Source organism: Seriola aureovittata, chromosome 2 (assembly GCF_021018895.1).
Source record: "Seriola aureovittata isolate HTS-2021-v1 ecotype China chromosome 2, ASM2101889v1, whole genome shotgun sequence".
Classification (NCBI taxonomy): domain Eukaryota; kingdom Metazoa; phylum Chordata; class Actinopteri; order Carangiformes; family Carangidae; genus Seriola; species Seriola aureovittata.
The window spans coordinates 7916832-7933707 of record NC_079365.1 but is presented as its reverse complement, the minus strand read 5'-3'; the positions used below and the strand labels follow the sequence as shown (position 1 = coordinate 7933707).

The 16876-nt window shown below is 41.3% G+C and overlaps 2 protein-coding genes across 2 annotated transcripts; one reads left to right on the top strand and one right to left on the bottom strand.

The window, feature by feature from the left end:
- Positions 1-292: 292 nt before the first annotated feature.
- LOC130175852 (protein LSM14 homolog B-like) lies at positions 293-3535 on the bottom strand. Its single transcript, XM_056386455.1, has 8 exons — positions 2124-3535; positions 1818-1981; positions 1580-1709; positions 1305-1496; positions 1119-1202; positions 786-926; positions 553-682; positions 293-452 (listed from the first exon to the last, which is right to left on the bottom strand). The coding sequence occupies exons 1-8, from the start codon at positions 2248-2250 to the stop codon at positions 296-298; spliced, it is 1125 nt and encodes a 374-aa protein (XP_056242430.1). The 5' UTR covers positions 2251-3535; the 3' UTR covers positions 293-295.
- Positions 3536-4891: 1356 nt separating this feature from the next.
- On the top strand, positions 4892-16284 carry LOC130187475 (transcription initiation factor TFIID subunit 4-like). The gene is made up of 15 exons (XM_056405129.1): positions 4892-7839; positions 8256-8389; positions 8744-8860; positions 10210-10299; positions 10499-10621; positions 10799-10888; positions 11038-11256; positions 11436-11577; positions 11669-11771; positions 12056-12225; positions 12327-12457; positions 12667-12792; positions 13350-13406; positions 13506-13628; positions 14862-16284. The coding sequence occupies exons 1-15, from the start codon at positions 7062-7064 to the stop codon at positions 15024-15026; spliced, it is 2568 nt and encodes an 855-aa protein (XP_056261104.1). The 5' UTR covers positions 4892-7061; the 3' UTR covers positions 15027-16284.
- Positions 16285-16876: the final 592 nt, after the last annotated feature.

The window sequence follows — 16876 nt, the reverse complement described above, 5'->3', positions numbered from 1 at the left end:
AAAAAAAAAAAAATGCATGCTTGCTGGCCTGTTCAAGTGACACTTTCCACATTGCATGCTTCCACACTACCAATGAATATATTTGCTTTTAGTGCACAGCTGCTGGATTAAAAATAAATTGCTCTCCCATTTCATATAAGGGTCCAAAATCCATTTGGGATAATGGGAATTTTTTTTGCTTCGTGTGCTTCAAAATGTGGGAAAATAGGGAGGAACCTTTTTAAATTAGTAGAAAACTACAATATTCATTATTTACAGAAAATGGTAACAAAAAGACAAACAGAAAGAAAAGCCTTCAAACCCTCCCACTACCAACTTTTGGGAGGGGTCGCTGCTCAGCGGTGCTCTGCCCCCTGAGTCCCCGGCCTCTGAATCCTCGGCCTCTCAGGAAGCGACCAGGCACTCCAAACGTTTCCATGTTCAACTTTTTCTCCTCTGCCCACGTGGTTCTCCTGAGGACACAAACGCACAATAAAAAAAAGCATATACATTGCAGAGCATGGGAATCTCCTGAGGTTAGACAAAAAGAAATAGGAAAGGTTACATAATCACCTGGGCTTAAGGTCTGATGAGATGTTGTCAAAGAAGCATTTGGCTTTGTCGTAGTACTTATCACCGACAGTTTCCTCCTCCTCCTCCATACCCTGACTCTCTGGGGCCTCTGCAGAATCCACTTTTTCAACTGCAGCATTTCACAAAAGAAAAGAACACATACATATATGTACATCTAAAAACTGTTTTATATATTGTGCCCACTGAAACTGAGGTGACCGATAGAAACATACCTACAACCTCCTTTGTAAGGTCATCTTTAAACTGAGCGTTTGCAGTTTCAAAATCAAAATCTGACTCAAACTGCAAAGTTGTAGCCTTTGAGTTTTTCACAAGAAGTTGGCCTCTGCTTCGGTTCCTGGACCTGCGACCGCCTGCACGTGACCAGCGGTAGAAGAACAGTTCAGCCAAATCTGTTCAGAACATGTTCAACCCTAACCCTAAGATATTTACTTTTTTAAATCTGTTTCTTGCAGACAACATTCTGACAAACGGTCAAGACAAAACAAATATTGCTTTTCTGTCACTAACAAATAGCTTATAATGTGCATTTTTCCTTTTGATACCTTGTTTTTGCCTTTGCTTCTGGTTCTCAGTACTCTGGTTTTGAATCTTGACTGCAGTTGGCTGAGCTGACGCCCGATCTAAACCTGAATTAATTATATGTTGAAGATGTTTCTTATTTCAGTTTAAAAAGGAATGCAAGAAATTAAAGCCTATGAATGTTAAGAGCCACTGTGAAGTCTGCTTACTGGTGGGTACATTCTCCTTCTGAAACTGGGAACCATCCCGGCCTGAGCGCTGGGCCGGGCGGACAGGCTGTCTGCTCTGCGGCTGGGTTGATGTCTTTCCCCTTCTCTGGGTAGCACCGGCCAGTGGCATGGTCTGGACAGCCTGCTCGACCATGGGGGCCCTTCTGGCTGGGATGCCATGAAGTCCTGGTACTGAGAGCAAAGGTACAAACATGGTGGAGCTGCATATATCGTCACCGACATGTCTGATGTGTCCAAGATGTCATTAACTGTACCTAGGCCCAGTGCTGCATTGTACTGCTGGTTGAGTAGAGAGCTAGCTGCCAGCTGGTTGTAGGTGGGCATCATGTCCCTGTATGGACTCCATCGTGGGTGATACGCAGCAGAGGAGCTGCCAATGGATGACTGAAAATCACAACAATCAGGACAAAGCAAGTTTGAGAGTAATATGACATTTTGTTTTATGCCACGGTGGAAATTACAAAGTCAGACACATCTCCCTGAGCCACACACCTGCACAATAGCAGGGTCACGAGGCAGACCATGGTGTGGTTTTGGTGGTTCTGACACAGTGATATCCTTGATGTCACTTCCTCTGAAAATTATGTATTCATAAATTTCATCTTTTGGTGGCACTGGTCTATCAGTGTGTCGGTCCTCTGTCCCATAGGATTTAACTGTAATGAAGATAATTGAAAAGTGAGGTTTAGTTTAATCTTCAGCATTCTTAATTGACAACTTAATGTATAAGAATTAGTTTGATAAAGAGAAAGGAAAAAAAAACAAGTGTGTTCAACATCTTGCAAATGATCAACGTACCTTTGGCTAAAGCAACCGTGGACCTGTCTGTGTCGACAGAGGACAATATTCCCTCATAACGAATCTGTGCCTTGGAAATCAAACTTATTTTACTGCCGATGTAAGGGGTTCCTGATCCTCCACTCATGCCTGCGGTGAACCTCGTCAAACGGAGAAGTAGCAGCTAAATCACAGAGTATTAAACCGCAGCAAACATTTCATCACGGCTTATCAGCAATGTACGCAATCAGCCACCACCTGTGCGCTTTATAACGTTGGCAATGACGCTCCTAGTGGCTGCTGGGTCACCTGCGCGGAAAGTACGGTGAGTTTCTTTAGCCAGCCGGCGTACACCTGCTGAGCCAAATAGTCTGTGGAGTCTGTAGCCCAGGTAACATCAGACACAGACAGGAACTGGCGCTCTGTGGTGGCAAACTACCCTCCAGGCGAGTTGTCCCACTTAACCTTAATGCAAAATGAATAGAGAAATGTAACGTTGAATGAGAAAATAGAAAATAAACCATTATAAGCCAATATTGTGCTACATATACACACATAGGCCAGGGATGGGGATAATATTCTAATTGCTGAAACATTACTGAACAAAAGTTTTAGGACACCTCAGCTTTTCCAGCTGTTGTTTAAATTTACACAATTCAGTGTCTCAGTTTTTCTGAAATTAAATCATAGATCAAATAAGCAGGTTGATATTTAAAAACAAGGAGTCATGGAATCTACTTGCTAAAACACATTTTTGACTAATTCAGCAGCTGAGCTCACTTGTGATTCTACAATGCATCAAATATTGTTCAGAAAGTTTGTCTCAACACTGTCCAAGTCAAGTGAAATCAATTTTTTATTTATATAACACCAAATCACAACAGAAGTGATAACGAGGCACCTTTAGAGCAGGTCTAGACCGTACTCTTTATAATACACTGTTGCTGAGTTTCCATGAATGTGCTGCACTTGTCGTTTGTCTTGCTTTCACCTTCTGTCCAGTTCATGTCAAACCAGCTCCATGGTTTAAGCCTGGAGTTTAAGTCTGCTAGTCTCTCATCATATATGTTTTGCATGTTTTGGCTCATTATCTTGACCAACCTGCCTGTCTTTCTTTTCTCACCATTGTGTGTGATAGCAATATACAGCACTACTTCCTGCAGTACAGTCTTGTCCTAATACATTAGAGGTGTAGTAACACACTTTGACACTGCAACCTTTGCACAGACAGATGTTGGGACACATGTAGGAATTATTTGCATTAACGTCCAAGGCTTCATTCACTTCCATTGCTGCATAAAAAACTATGCGTAAACCAATTACTTGAGCCCTGAAAAAGGCCTGTTTTCTATGAAATTTACATGTTTTTTTAAAGTTTTGTTGTTGTTTTTTGTTTACCTACAACTTACCTTTGCACTATTAAAGGTTTTTCAATTGACTTGAACTGCTAAAATTTCAATAATAGCTAGAAAAATTTGATTGCTCTCAGACTCTTAGGCTTTCATTGACTGGTTTGCAGTTGTATCCTATACTGCAGGTCAAGGATTGTCACAGGTAGGTAGGTAGGTTACTTTATTTATATCTGTAGGTAAATTTGGTTTGCAGTCAAAGAGTAATCAGTCTTACACATACACATTTAACAGACAGTGCAGACAACTCCACATGCACAGGGTAAATAAAGATACATAAACAAAAAAATAAATTAAAACATTGCATCTATGCAGTGTCACTACAACTCATGAATGATGGCTGCTGGAACAAAGCTCTCTTTATACCGTTTTGTTCTGCACTTTGGGACTGTGAACCTTTTTCCAGAAGGAAGAAGTTAACTGGACCATTTAACAATTTGGTTGAGAATATTCCTGCTCTTTAAAGACAGATTTCCAAACCATGACGCCACAGAAAAAGATAAAAATCGATTCAACAAAACCACAGTAGAATAAGATCATCATGGTCTTGTCAGTATGGAAATACGGCTCAGACACCTCAGACACAGCAAACGCTGATGCCCCTTCTTACACACAGCTTCACAATTTGCCTCAAAGTTTTGTCAATAATTGTCCCAAGGTATTTGTAAGACTGTACCATTCCACTGTCTGACCTTTAATGGATGTAACTTCATGTGTGTTGGCACGTCTTCTGAATTCAATTATCATATCTTTTGTTTTAGATATGTTCAGTTGAAGGTAGGACTCCTCACACCACTTGACAAAATCATCTATGACCAGGCCGTGGCTGGTCTCATTGTCCTGGAGCCTACTAACAATAACAGAGTCATCTGCATACTTTAGGATGGTCCTGTCATTAGAAATATTCAGCTGATGATAAATCCTCTGATTCTTTAAACCATGTTGTAACACTCAACAACCATGGGCAACTGACTCAGGATCTGAAAATGAAGTTAACTGATGCCTACAAATCAGGCAAGCCTATAAAATGATATCAAAGCCATTCCAGCTTGATAAGTCCTCTTTCCATAATGTCATTAAGAAATGGCAGTTTAGGGAAACTATGGAATTCAAGACAAATCTGGAAGACCAAGAAAACTTTCAGATAAAACTGCATGTGCGCTGAGAAGAAAGGCAAAGCAATATCCCTGAATGAGTGGAAAGGACCTGCAGGAAGGTTTAGCTGACAGATGAGTGGTGGTACACTGTTCCTTTGTGCAGTATTAGTACACAAGTATGGTTTACATAGTTACCAGAAAGAAACCTTACCTTCAGCCTCATCAGGAAGTTAGTGTCTGAAGTCTACAAAGCAACATCTGGATAAGCCAGAGTGATTTAAACAAGTTCTGTGGACAGATTCAGATTCAGACAACTTTATTTATCCCAAGAAGGGCAATTCCTTTGCAGCTTACCCAGTCCATATACAAACTTAAAAACTCACAGGCAAAGTAGTTATATATCAGAGGCAACAGATCAGCATACTTTGGTCAATACAAGGAACAACAAGCAGCAATAAGTAAAATGAGGAAAGGAATAAAACAAGTAAAACAGATTAAAATAACAGTTTCTATAGTAAATAAATAATGTGAATACATAAATGACTGCATTAAAAAATGTTACTTTAAATATATCATTTGAAATGAAAACTAACAGCGTTTAGTAGCCTGATAGCAGAAAGAATGAAGGACTTGAAGAGGGGGTTGGTTCTCTTAAGGGGCACATTAAAGGTAAAGGTAAAATTGGTGAGGGTGAGTATGGCCAAAGCATGATGAAAAAAGCAGGTTGCCAACTATTAAAGATGTGGGGTGGAAATATTCTGCTTTGGGGTTGTGTGACAGCAGGTGGCACAGGAAACACTACATTGACACTGGGAGGAATGGATTCTACTGAATATCAACAATTTCTGGATAAAAATGTCTTATAGTCATTGAAGAAAATGAAACCAAAAGAGACTGGTTTCTACAACAGGACAATCATTCAAAGCAGACCTCAACTAAAAAGAGAAAGCTGAAGTGGAACAACCCTTATAGTCACCCTGAAAATCAATGGGTAGATCTTTAACATGCTGTGTGAGCAAGACAGCCTCAAATATGTCAGATCATGAAGCGATCTGCAGAAAGCTTATATTCTTAAATCAAGAGTAGAGATGCTTAGCTGGATCCATAAAGTGTAATTACTAGTTGTTTTACTTTTTCTATTGAAGTTAATTTAATAAAAAACAACAAAATATGGAATATGCCCAGTGGTGCACAAATTTACAACTGCTTATGAAAAATGAATACAAATAAAGTAGCCTAAAGTAGTTATGGGGTTTTAGTTTTTTGTTATGCATTAGCTGCTAGTGCAGCCATGTTCTATAGACTGTAAATTTGAAAAACATCACACAGACCACAGCTTTTACTTTCATTTATGTGTTGAAATGTAAAAATGCTAAATGTTCAAAGAGTACAAGTGTGCACCCCATTCAGCAGCTACTGCTGGCACGTTTGCTTTTTAACAGCCTCTATGGACGGTAAATTTGTAATTTGAATAAATTACATACTACACACTTGGATTTATACTTCAACACATTTAAATGAAAGCAAAAGAAAACTTGAAAATTTTCAGTCAGGACACGTAACTGTCTGACAGCACATTACAATATTTCCTCTCTAGAGAAGGGTGGGGCGTCCTCAAACGCCTCTTTTACAACAGCAACTTCACTAGCTGGCCAAAACAGTGCAGCCATCTTGCACGGCGCATCGGGACCGACTAAACTCTGAAATCTGGTTTGTTAGCTTGTTGTAAACCACGTTATTATTCTACCAAAAGTCACTCAGTGCGATTCTGAGACGGGATAATTAATGGGACAACGTGAAAACACCGGCGACGGTGAAACATTTGTTGGAAACATTTCGTCTCCGGTACGATGTTGTTCCGTCTCGTGCATCCCCTGGAATGACAGCTGAAGCCATTGGTACCGCCTTTTACAATGTGGAACAGCCAATCACAGCTCGCCGAAGTCCCCGCACTGAGACGTTTACTTGTTGTGCGCACGCGCATGTCAGTTGGTAAGTACCTCACTTCTCACAAGCACACAGGAGTGTGAAGATGGCGGTTCGCCCGGGCCCGCTGGATGAGCTGTTTTTACACACAGAGGTGAATAAAGCGGTAGTTTGTCATCCTGTCCGGTCTGTAGAGTCACAACTATCGGTCTTTTGTCACAACAACCACTGGGGTAGGCACGAAGCAGCCGGTAATTACATGGCTATAGTTCCGGGACAAGGGGGTAGCGAGAGCTAATGTCCAGCTGGGACTTGGTCAAGACGATTGCTAAAGCAGGTACGCTGTAACTACTTATGTTGTTTTCCTCATTGTCTCAAAAAGAGTATACACGAAAACCAAGCACAGGAGCTGTCAGAGGAATTTAGTGTCAGAGTCTCGCCCCATCACATTCAAGATTGTTTGTACTCCGTCTAAACAAGTTGAAGTGCAGGGGGTCTCATCATAGCGAGGTCCCCATGGTTCAACTATGGACGCATCGACGGCCAGCACGGACTCCTCTCCGGGACACGACCCTGGCAAAACACTTGTTGTTAGTGACGGTGCGGCTTCTCTCCCTAATCACCTGCGGAAAGTAGGCTCATACTCAGTGCAGACTTTCAATGGGAGCCAAACTATGAACTCTCACAATTCAGGAAGCGCTGCCCTTCTCGGGGGGACGACAGTGACAAGTGGCACGGGTAACAGCAGCGTTCCTGCGGTATCTGTCGCAGCTGTCAACAGTGGACCAGTGTTGTCTAAAGGGCTGGCCAGTGCGATAATGCCCCCCTCGTCAAACAGTGTAATCCAGACGCATCTCATGAACTCGCAGAGTGTTGTCGCTTCAGCTCAGCCCGTGAGCCAGCCAACAGGACACACTGTGACACTCGTCAGGCCGCCTATGCAAACCGCGGGGTTGGGTGCAACTTTGAATGGGAACAATAATACGAACCCTGCTGTGGTTGCCAATACAACGGGGCAGTCAGGTATCAGCATACAAACTCCGCTTGTAAACAATGCCCAGCCGTCCAACTCGGTGTCTGTCAGCGCAAGGTCGCACATTATCAAGGCAGAGCCACCCACAACAATAATACAGTCAGCATCGCAGCCGACTGTCACTCCTGGCGCCGTCAGCGCTCCCCGGACTCCGGCCACGGTGGCTGCTGGTCCAGGCGGGATCCGAGCTCTGACGCCTCAGATGTTGGCCCCAAGGGTCCCCCAGACCTCCCCAGGACAGCCCAGTATACATAACATCCAGCTCCCCCCGGGTGAGTGAAGTCAGAACTTTTTATTGTGTGTGTACTGGTATTTATTTCCACACTTAACTAATTTATAAAACTGGTTTCATTTGCCTCTTGATCCAAACAAAAGCGTATGATTACATTCTTATTGAATGTTGTTCATCCAAGTACATGGCAAATCTGCAAATCTGTGTCCCTTTAGACTTCCTATCATAATACTGCTGAACCACTGATGTGGTGTGATTTATGGAGTCTACCTTATGATTTACAACAGGAATTGATCAAATTTGCTCTGCATGGTGCTGTTGCATTTATTCAGAAGAACATTGGATTTGACACTGCTTCTACCCAGCAATTTCATGTGCTAATATAATTATATTTAAGTTGTCTCTTGTCATCTAGATATATTCAAGTTGTCTAATGTATTTTCTGACTTGGTTCAGGGATGGTGCTTGTGCGCAGTGAGAGCGGACAGCTGCTGATGATTCCTCAGCAGACTCTGGCCCAGATGCAGGCCCAGGCGCAGGGAGGCATGACACCTCGGACTGCTACACCAACAAACGTGCCTCCTGGCCAGGTAAAATTACACAGTCTGCCAAGCAAAAGCTTTACATCTGCAACAATTATGTCTTACTTCTTGAGTGCCCTGGACAGTATTACAGCCCATGTTCTGCTTGTCTTCCTGCCTTCAACTTTAAGAATGACCTGTTGAATATAATAATATTAGATTATAGCTCATGTGTAGTTATGTGGAAAGTGGTGCTGTTGTATATTATTGTGTTGTATCATTAGTCTTCATTTATGCAAAATCCTAAAAGACATATGGCCGTTGTTTTTCTTTATTAATATTTAAATGTAAACTATAGATGCCTTTTCCGGTTTGGTGGAAGTGGGTGTTGCACATCATATTTTGCTTTATGCCTCCTCTCAGGCCCCTGGAAACATAATCAGCAGACAAGTGACTCCCAGCAATATCATCCGACAGGGCTGTCCAACTCCAACATCACTCGCTGCGACCACCACTCTTCACAGACCTCCTGTTCTTCAGGTAACCCTGTCTGTATGTAGGTGTCACATCATATCTGGTAATGTTCATTTACGTTGTTGCGCGTTGTTTTGTGTCCCCTACTTACATAAGCTGCAGGTTTTCTCATTCATTGTTCCATGTCTGGAGCATTTTGCCACAAAGCACGTTGGCCACAGAACGCAAACATATCAGATTTACATTTATCCTATTTACATAAAGTACCTCATTAACTGTTTGAAATTGTGGTAGCATGATGTTATATTATAATCCACCAGAAGTGTCTTATTAGTTAATTTTCACACAATGAAAAGGACACAAACTCCCATTTTGTAGAAGTTGTGTTATTTGGTGCACAGTGTGAATAAATGGTTTTCAGTTCCCTGGATTTATTCGTAATCCTGAACCTTGTTTCCTGGATTTACTATGGCAGAATTGAGACGTAGATTTGTAGGAATTATGCTCATTTATAAAGTTATATTCTATAAATTCTTTCAGCTAGAGGGCTGAGGATATGCAGGACTCTGAACAAGATGTCTCATGTTATCTATTAAGTACAAAATAGATGAGAACACAAGACCAGAGTAAGACCAAAGTAAACCGTGCAGACAGATTTCCATGACACGTAATATAGTGCAAGCGCTACCCTATAGTTAAATAAATAACTGTAGCATAAATGGGTTTGATGGGATGGAGAAAAAAGTCTGGTCATGATCATTTAATACAGCATTTTGGTGCAAACTATCAATCCTCTGAGTTCATCTCGATTTTTTTACTTTTAGGTCATTAAAAAATTATTGCGAGTCAAATCCAGATCAAGTTTCCTTTAGATTATTACATATATAGAAGTAATGTAAACAAATATTTTCTGGATAGTCATTAGATTTTTAAGATTGTTAAAAGAAAATAGTACAATAAGTGGGTTGGTTTGTTGGGCATTTAGACAACATTGATTGGTCAGCCTTCTCTCTCTGTGGTACTCTGTTCAGCAAACACGGCATGAAAAAATGTTTGTGTGGACATCTTCCTCTTGCAGCCTGATGTCTTTCATCCAAGCAGGCTTCATGCTGAAAAGCATCAGCAGCGTTTGTTGTTTATTCATAAAATTGTCACAAAATTATCAAGACATACCAATGAAGCACTGCCTTTTGCTCATATCTTTGAGGTAGTTCTTTTTTGAGGAAGAACACTAAACTGAAATACAGTGCAGGAGAAGCACACCTGTTTCCTAATAGGAACTAGAAGTTTGTTTACTTGAGCAACTTTGAAACAGCACTAAAACCCACCCTCTCCACTAATGACCTGACAGGCAAGTTTTAAAACCTTTCAACGACTTAAATAACATGTTATGATGGCAATATCTCTATTCCCAGAGTTCTGTTGGGGCTGCAGTACCAGGAATGACCACCAGGACTGTCACCCAAACAGCTGGGACCACAGTTACCTCAGTAACAGTGAGCAAAGTGAGTGAGTTGTATTGAGCCCAAGGGATCTGATAGAAAGAGCTGGATGTGTGTCTGTACTGTAACAGTGTACTTATATTATATTTATGACAAGTACAATAAGATAAAAGAAGGCAAAGCATTCTGTGACGTATAACATGGTTATTCACTAATTAGACATGAATTTATTCATTATCAGACTGTTTTTTGTGTCTGACAGGAGACAATGGAGAATGTGAAGAAGTGTAAGAACTTCCTGTCTACATTGATAAAGCTGGCATCCACTGGAAAGCAATCAACAGAGACTGCGGCCAGTGTGAGAGAGCTGGTCAAGGACCTGCTGGTGAGTGAGCCATACACACTGATGATGACACTAACATGTCAAATGCCGTGTCGTTTTTCACTTTTGACAAGGACTTTGACGATTATATAGTAATTTATTTAAAAGAAAAATGAAAAGTCCTTCCTGGCAAACTTTCAGCTCTCACTCCCAGCTTGTCATGTTTACGTGTTGTACTAGGAGGGCAAACTGGAAGCTGAGGAATTCACCAGCAGATTGTACAAAGAGCTCAATTCCTCACCCCAACCTTACCTTGTGCCTTTCCTCAAGGTGAGAAAAATGTTCTGCTGTCATTGTCCTTGATGAATTGTTCAGAGAATATCAGTAGACGGTGTGGTTTATTTTTCCTGGACCACAGGAAACATGTTGATACTTAAGTGCATTTCTATAATGTTTGTCTACCTGCTTGTCTTCTGTAGAGAAGTCTGCCGGCCTTGAGGCAGCTCACTCCAGACTCAGCAGCATTCATCCAACAGAGTCAGCTCCCCCAGCCGGCCTCAAGTCCAGTCGCCTCCACCTCACCTACCCCCACCCCTACCACGGTGGTCCTTGGCAGCCCTGCCCCTCGCCTCACTAGCCCAATCAGCAGGCCCCAGCTCCAGCCAGGCGTCAACAAGCCAGGACAGATCCCCCCATTGGTAAACTGAATGCTCTGTTTCTCGGATGTCAGCTCAACTCAACTTGAAAACTTTGAGTTGTAACTATATCAAATGTAACGCAAATTAAATTCTCCAATCCCTGAAACCGCACAATAAATCATTAGTTATACATGTCACTGTGGTAATAATGACATAATCAGAACTTGAAACCTTCTCAGGTTCTCCAGCCTCAGCAGCAGAGAGCAGTGTTGAGACCTCAGGTAACCTTACCAACGACCCCCATGGTGACTCTCAGGAATCAGGCCCCTGGCCGCATCATGCTGGGACAGCAACAGGTCCAGCTTAAAGAGCTGCAGCCAGGTGAGGATGTGAATCTAAAAATCATCCGTCTGTGTGTACGTGTCTTTCTTTGGGTGACCTTTTAATATTGTGATTTTTGTGTCTCTACCAGTTCCTGTGAGGCCAGATGTGTCACCTGCTTCTAAACAAATCTCCGCTGCAGCCTTGACCCCAGCTCAGAAGAACAAGCTGAAAGAGGCGGGTGGCACTTTCAAGTAAGAGAGTTTGTAATCACAAAGGTTTTAGTATCACATCAAACTAGAAAAATTTACTTTTTATAACTTTTATTTAAGCAAAATATAAATGTTTTTTATTCCCATCAACATGCCATAGCTTTAAAAACATAGTGATGGTGTCACATAAAGGGTGATAAAAATCTAATAAATAAATAAATAAGTAGCTGTAAACACATCATAACTATGTGAATCCACTATATCTTTGTGGACTCATTATTATCAGGCTAGTGTCTTGGTTTGTCTCACTGCGGTTATGTTGACAGGGATGATGACGACATCAACGATGTGGCCTCCATGGCTGGAGTGAACCTATCGGAGGAAAGTGCTAATATCCTAGCAACCAATTCTGGACTAGTTGGAGCGGTAACACATTCCTGTAAGGATGAGACTTTCCTCTCCTGCACCATGCTGCAAAGGAGGATGCTGGAGATAGGTGAGACACTTGAACTTTAACAACATTGACTACATACAAAATCCATTCATCCATTCATCCTTTACCTAAAGCGCTATGGTACAACACTGTTTCTTTTCCAGGTAGGAGGCATGGTGTGACAGACCTGGGTGCTGAGGTGGTGAACTTTGTCTCCCATGCCACTCAGCAGCGACTCCAGAACCTGCTTGAAAAGGTTTCCCAAGTGGCCCAGCAGAAAAATGTCAACTTAAAGGTTTGTTTAAAGCTGCAGTATGGACACAGTCATACTAATACAACCTTTTCCCCTCTTGGTTTGGATTTAGCATTAACCGTATGCTTGCATTGAAATAATACTGGTGCTATGACTTTTCCAACATTGTTTTTAACATGCAAATGACATGCGGATCTTACAATATTTTGTGTCCACATATATGCAATAATTTCTCTACTGTTTGTTGGCAGGAGGATGGAAACCATGAGCAGAGCAGTGATGTTCGTACTCAGCTCAAGTTCTTTGAGCAGCTGGACCAGTTAGAAAAACAACGGAAGGAGGAACAGGAGAGAGAGATCCTCTTGAAGGCAGCTAAGGTACGGCATAACTTCTTTCATGTTTGTTTGTTTTTTTTTAATGCTTAGATGAAATCAAGGCCCTTTTATTAATGATAGTAGGTGTGCAATGAATGATGATTTGTTTGGCTTTGGATTTGTTCAGTGTTTGGGTGTCCTGCAGCTTTTGATTGATATTCTCTAAAGTTTGACAAATGGTCACCTGCAATTGGTTTTGACTCACCCTCAGGATGACTATTAGGATTTAGATCAAACTGCTTTTAACAAATGTACTGTGTGATATGTCAGATGGCACTGGAGGACAATTTATAACACCACATTTAATTCCAGTAACTGTGTGACATTAAAAATAAAATGATATGTAGATTTAATAAATCATGTGGGCATTACACGGCAAATTAAAGCAGTGAATAAAGTTTTATTCATTTACTCTGAAGTCTAAAAAACCTTTCAGCTTTAAAAATAAATGCTGTGATGTGGGAATATTGAGGGGACTTCAGGTTTGGCCAAAATAAGTACTTAATGATCTTTGGTCTTTCTACTGCCAACATTAATATGTCTCGCTTTTGGCCCTGCAGTCTCGAGCTCGGCAAGAGGACCCAGAGCAACTACGTCTGAAACAGAAGGCAAAAGAGGTAAGATGAGAGGGAGGCAACAGACAGCCAGCCTCTGTGTCTGTATGTGTAAACACTGTATGCTTGAATTCCATGTTGGCATGTGTGTGTGTTATCCAGATGCAGCAGCAGGAGCTGGCTCAGATGAGACAGAGGGAGGCCAACCTGACGGCACTGGCAGCCATCGGCCCCAGAAAGAAGAAGAGGATTCTGGACTCTCCATCCTCGTCTGCTGTGGCTGAGGTAACATTAATGACAGTACATTTGCCAAAGAGTGTTGCTTATACCGGGAGAGCTGTCAAGTATCCTGTCGTAAAGATGTTATGTACATCTGATACTTTACTTATTCACAACATTTGCTGTCCTTGCTCTGTAGTGAACATCTCTTTACATTACCAATCGCCATAAGCTTGACAGGGACTGAATGAAGAGCCATTTATGACTCACACTTCAATAAAACTCAGCAAAGTTACATAGTTAAAACAACAATGGCAGCAATAATAACACCAGGTTAAAACTGAAAAGCTAATTTCTTTTTTAGTATAAAATATATTGTTTATAGAAATAGCTAATGTCAGAGTTAACAGTTTTTCAGTTATTTTCTCTAGTGACTGTGTCAGACAACGTTTGACACAGTCACTGACAGGCCACACTACCTCGACAGAAACCTGCTGTCAGTCATCTGTGCTGTTCCCATACCCTGAGAAATAAAAATGTATTGAAGCTTCTCTTTAGTTCTGGCAGATTAGTGGACTCTTGTAATCACAGATCAAATTTAACAAGTCACAGTCTTCATAATGTGACACATCTTAACTCACCATGCTACAGCAGCTGGTTATGCTTGGCTGTACCTTCTACACATCGCTGTCACTGGTTGAGTTAATTGATTTTTCTTTTCACCATGACACCTCCAGATTCTTGGTTCCCTTAGCCACGGTGCATCTTTCCTTGTTCTTCTTTTTTTCATACATGTATTGGGTTCTGCTCTGTTTAGTGTTAGGGTTTTGGGGTTTCTTTGACTTGATTCACTGGGGAGCATCTACAAGAGCAGGGCCTGTTCTGCAAAATAAGTGTTTAGCCATTTGCTGCAATAAATGATCCTGTATCCTATAAGTCTGACAGGAATCAGTATATAAAAGCAATTGTTCAGGAAACAATGTGGAATACAATGTGTGTGTGTGTGTGTGTGTGTGTGGGGGGGGGGGGGGGGTGTGGGTGTGGGGGGGGGGGGTGAACTTTTCTGTGAACTTCCCTGCAAGAGAACATGTAAACTCTGCACAGACAGGCCTCAGGCCAGATGGTGCTTTCAAACATTGAACAGACTAAGCCACTTCACTTCTCCTTATTGGTCAACATCAGTCATTAAATGTGAAAAGCTACAACACACATGGATAGAGGTGCATGCAGGCATTAACAAGGTTCTGAGGCGTTATTTTTCACCCTGTCTTTCTCCCTCCCATCATTATCATCCTGCAGGGATCAGGAACAGGTTCCTCTCTGTCGGGTGGGGCTGGTTCATCGGGCTCCAGACCCACACGGCAGCGCATCACACGTGTCAATCTCAGGGACCTGCTCTTCTGTTTGGAGAACGAGAGATTTACCAGTCGCTCCCATTTCCTCTACAAGGGCTTTCTCAAATAGGCTTGATGTCAAAGAGAAGAGGACGAGGAGGAGAGATGAAAGGGGGAAAATGGCATGTGTGGAGAGACCAACAGCTTCCACCACGGAGAGAGCGTGAGAGACTCTTAGAAATGAAGAGGAGAGGAGCAGCGATCAAGGTTTTTCAGATATACCTGATAACCTGAAATACAACAGTAGCTACATTTGATGGCCTCTCTACCTCTCCTCCAAAAATGCTTATTTTCTTTCAGAGCAGTCCTGGACTTGTGCCCCTTTATTTACCCTGTACAACTTATTTTTCAAAAGGTGCAAAAAAGGATTATATTAAGGGTTTTTGTATGAACAAATGACTTATTGTACAATTATGCACTGCAACATAGTACAGTTTATTTTCTGATTATTTGTATGTGCATTAGGCTTTAAAGCAATGAAAATTGTTTGTTTTATTAGACCACCAACTAATCTTATTAATGATTTTATTTTTGTTTGTCAACTGAATTAGTTTCAGCTCCAAACTGTATAACCTACTGAGTTGCCTTCCTAACTATGAATAAGCCATATAGCCATCCCGAAGCAATTAACCCTGCTGTATCTCATGAAGCAGTAGCTTGCTCTCTATCTGTCTTCTCCATTACTTTACTTGATTTCTTTCCCCGGCATATTTATTAACTAAACTCAAGCTTAAATTAATGTTTAGTTATTTATTTAATTTCATGTGACACCTCAGTTGTTTCATGTAGCTTAGATTCAAAACAAAATGTGCATTTACCTGCATAGGATGTTTAAAATCCTTTTTGGACATTTTGTGGGGTGTATAGATTTCATTGTGTGAAGAGAGGTGTGTTCTTTGTTTTTAAAAAAAAAAAAAAAAAAAGTTCAATTGTTCTTTAAAATTTGTTTTACCTGTGTTCATTTTTAAAACTTCAACAGTTTTCAGAGGCTTTTAACCTGTACTGCTATACCAAACATACATCTACCTGAACTGATTTCTATTTTTGTAGCTGCCCACCAACTCACATTTTTACTCTTTCAATAGTAACTGACAGTGTCCTCCAATCTTTTCCTTACTTGCTTATATTTTTGTGCGCTACTGGACACAGCCCCTTAGGTTTTTAGTACCTACGACTTAAGAAACTGGAGTTTCTTCCTGTATATTTGTAAATGTTACACCTAAAGTTTTACACATGGTTTTGTATAGAATTGAGAATTTACCCATACAACATAAAGAAAAACACATTTTCTCTATTGAAAGTTTGAATAAATAATGATTTTACAGTAACTTGTGGTTTGTCATTTATACAGATTTCATTAGGTCATAAACATTTTTTTTCATTGTAATGCACTAGGGGGCAGCATTGCATTGATAGAACATCTGGACGTTAGTGGACTGAGTGAGGCTTTGTACATGAATGAGCTGAATGCCTTTAATTCCCTCTTACTCTACCTGTTCACAGATAATTCCACGTAATCCTCTAACATCTGCAGAGCCACATGTAGTACGCAGCGTGTCTCCCCTGGGTCTATACAGGCGTTTATTGAGTAACTCCCATGAGTGCAACGCACAGCTCTCAACCCAAAATGAAAGCACACTCACACACAGTCTGCTACCAGTCTGTGCTGCTCTTTGTTGGACTGTCTTGTTTGAGTCCGTCTCCATTATCAGCCCAACACACAGCGCATTGGCAACAGCTGCCACATCAGCTGCTAACATTCACCACAGCCACGGGCTGGAAATAATTAGGCCATTCTGCCAGTGGGACAGTAGCCTGATGTTACAATGATTGGGAGCAGCTTTTGTATCTGCGTTGACCAAAGATGAACAATAAGCATATATTTGGAGCCATCAGTGGTGATGAGCCACAATTTCATTC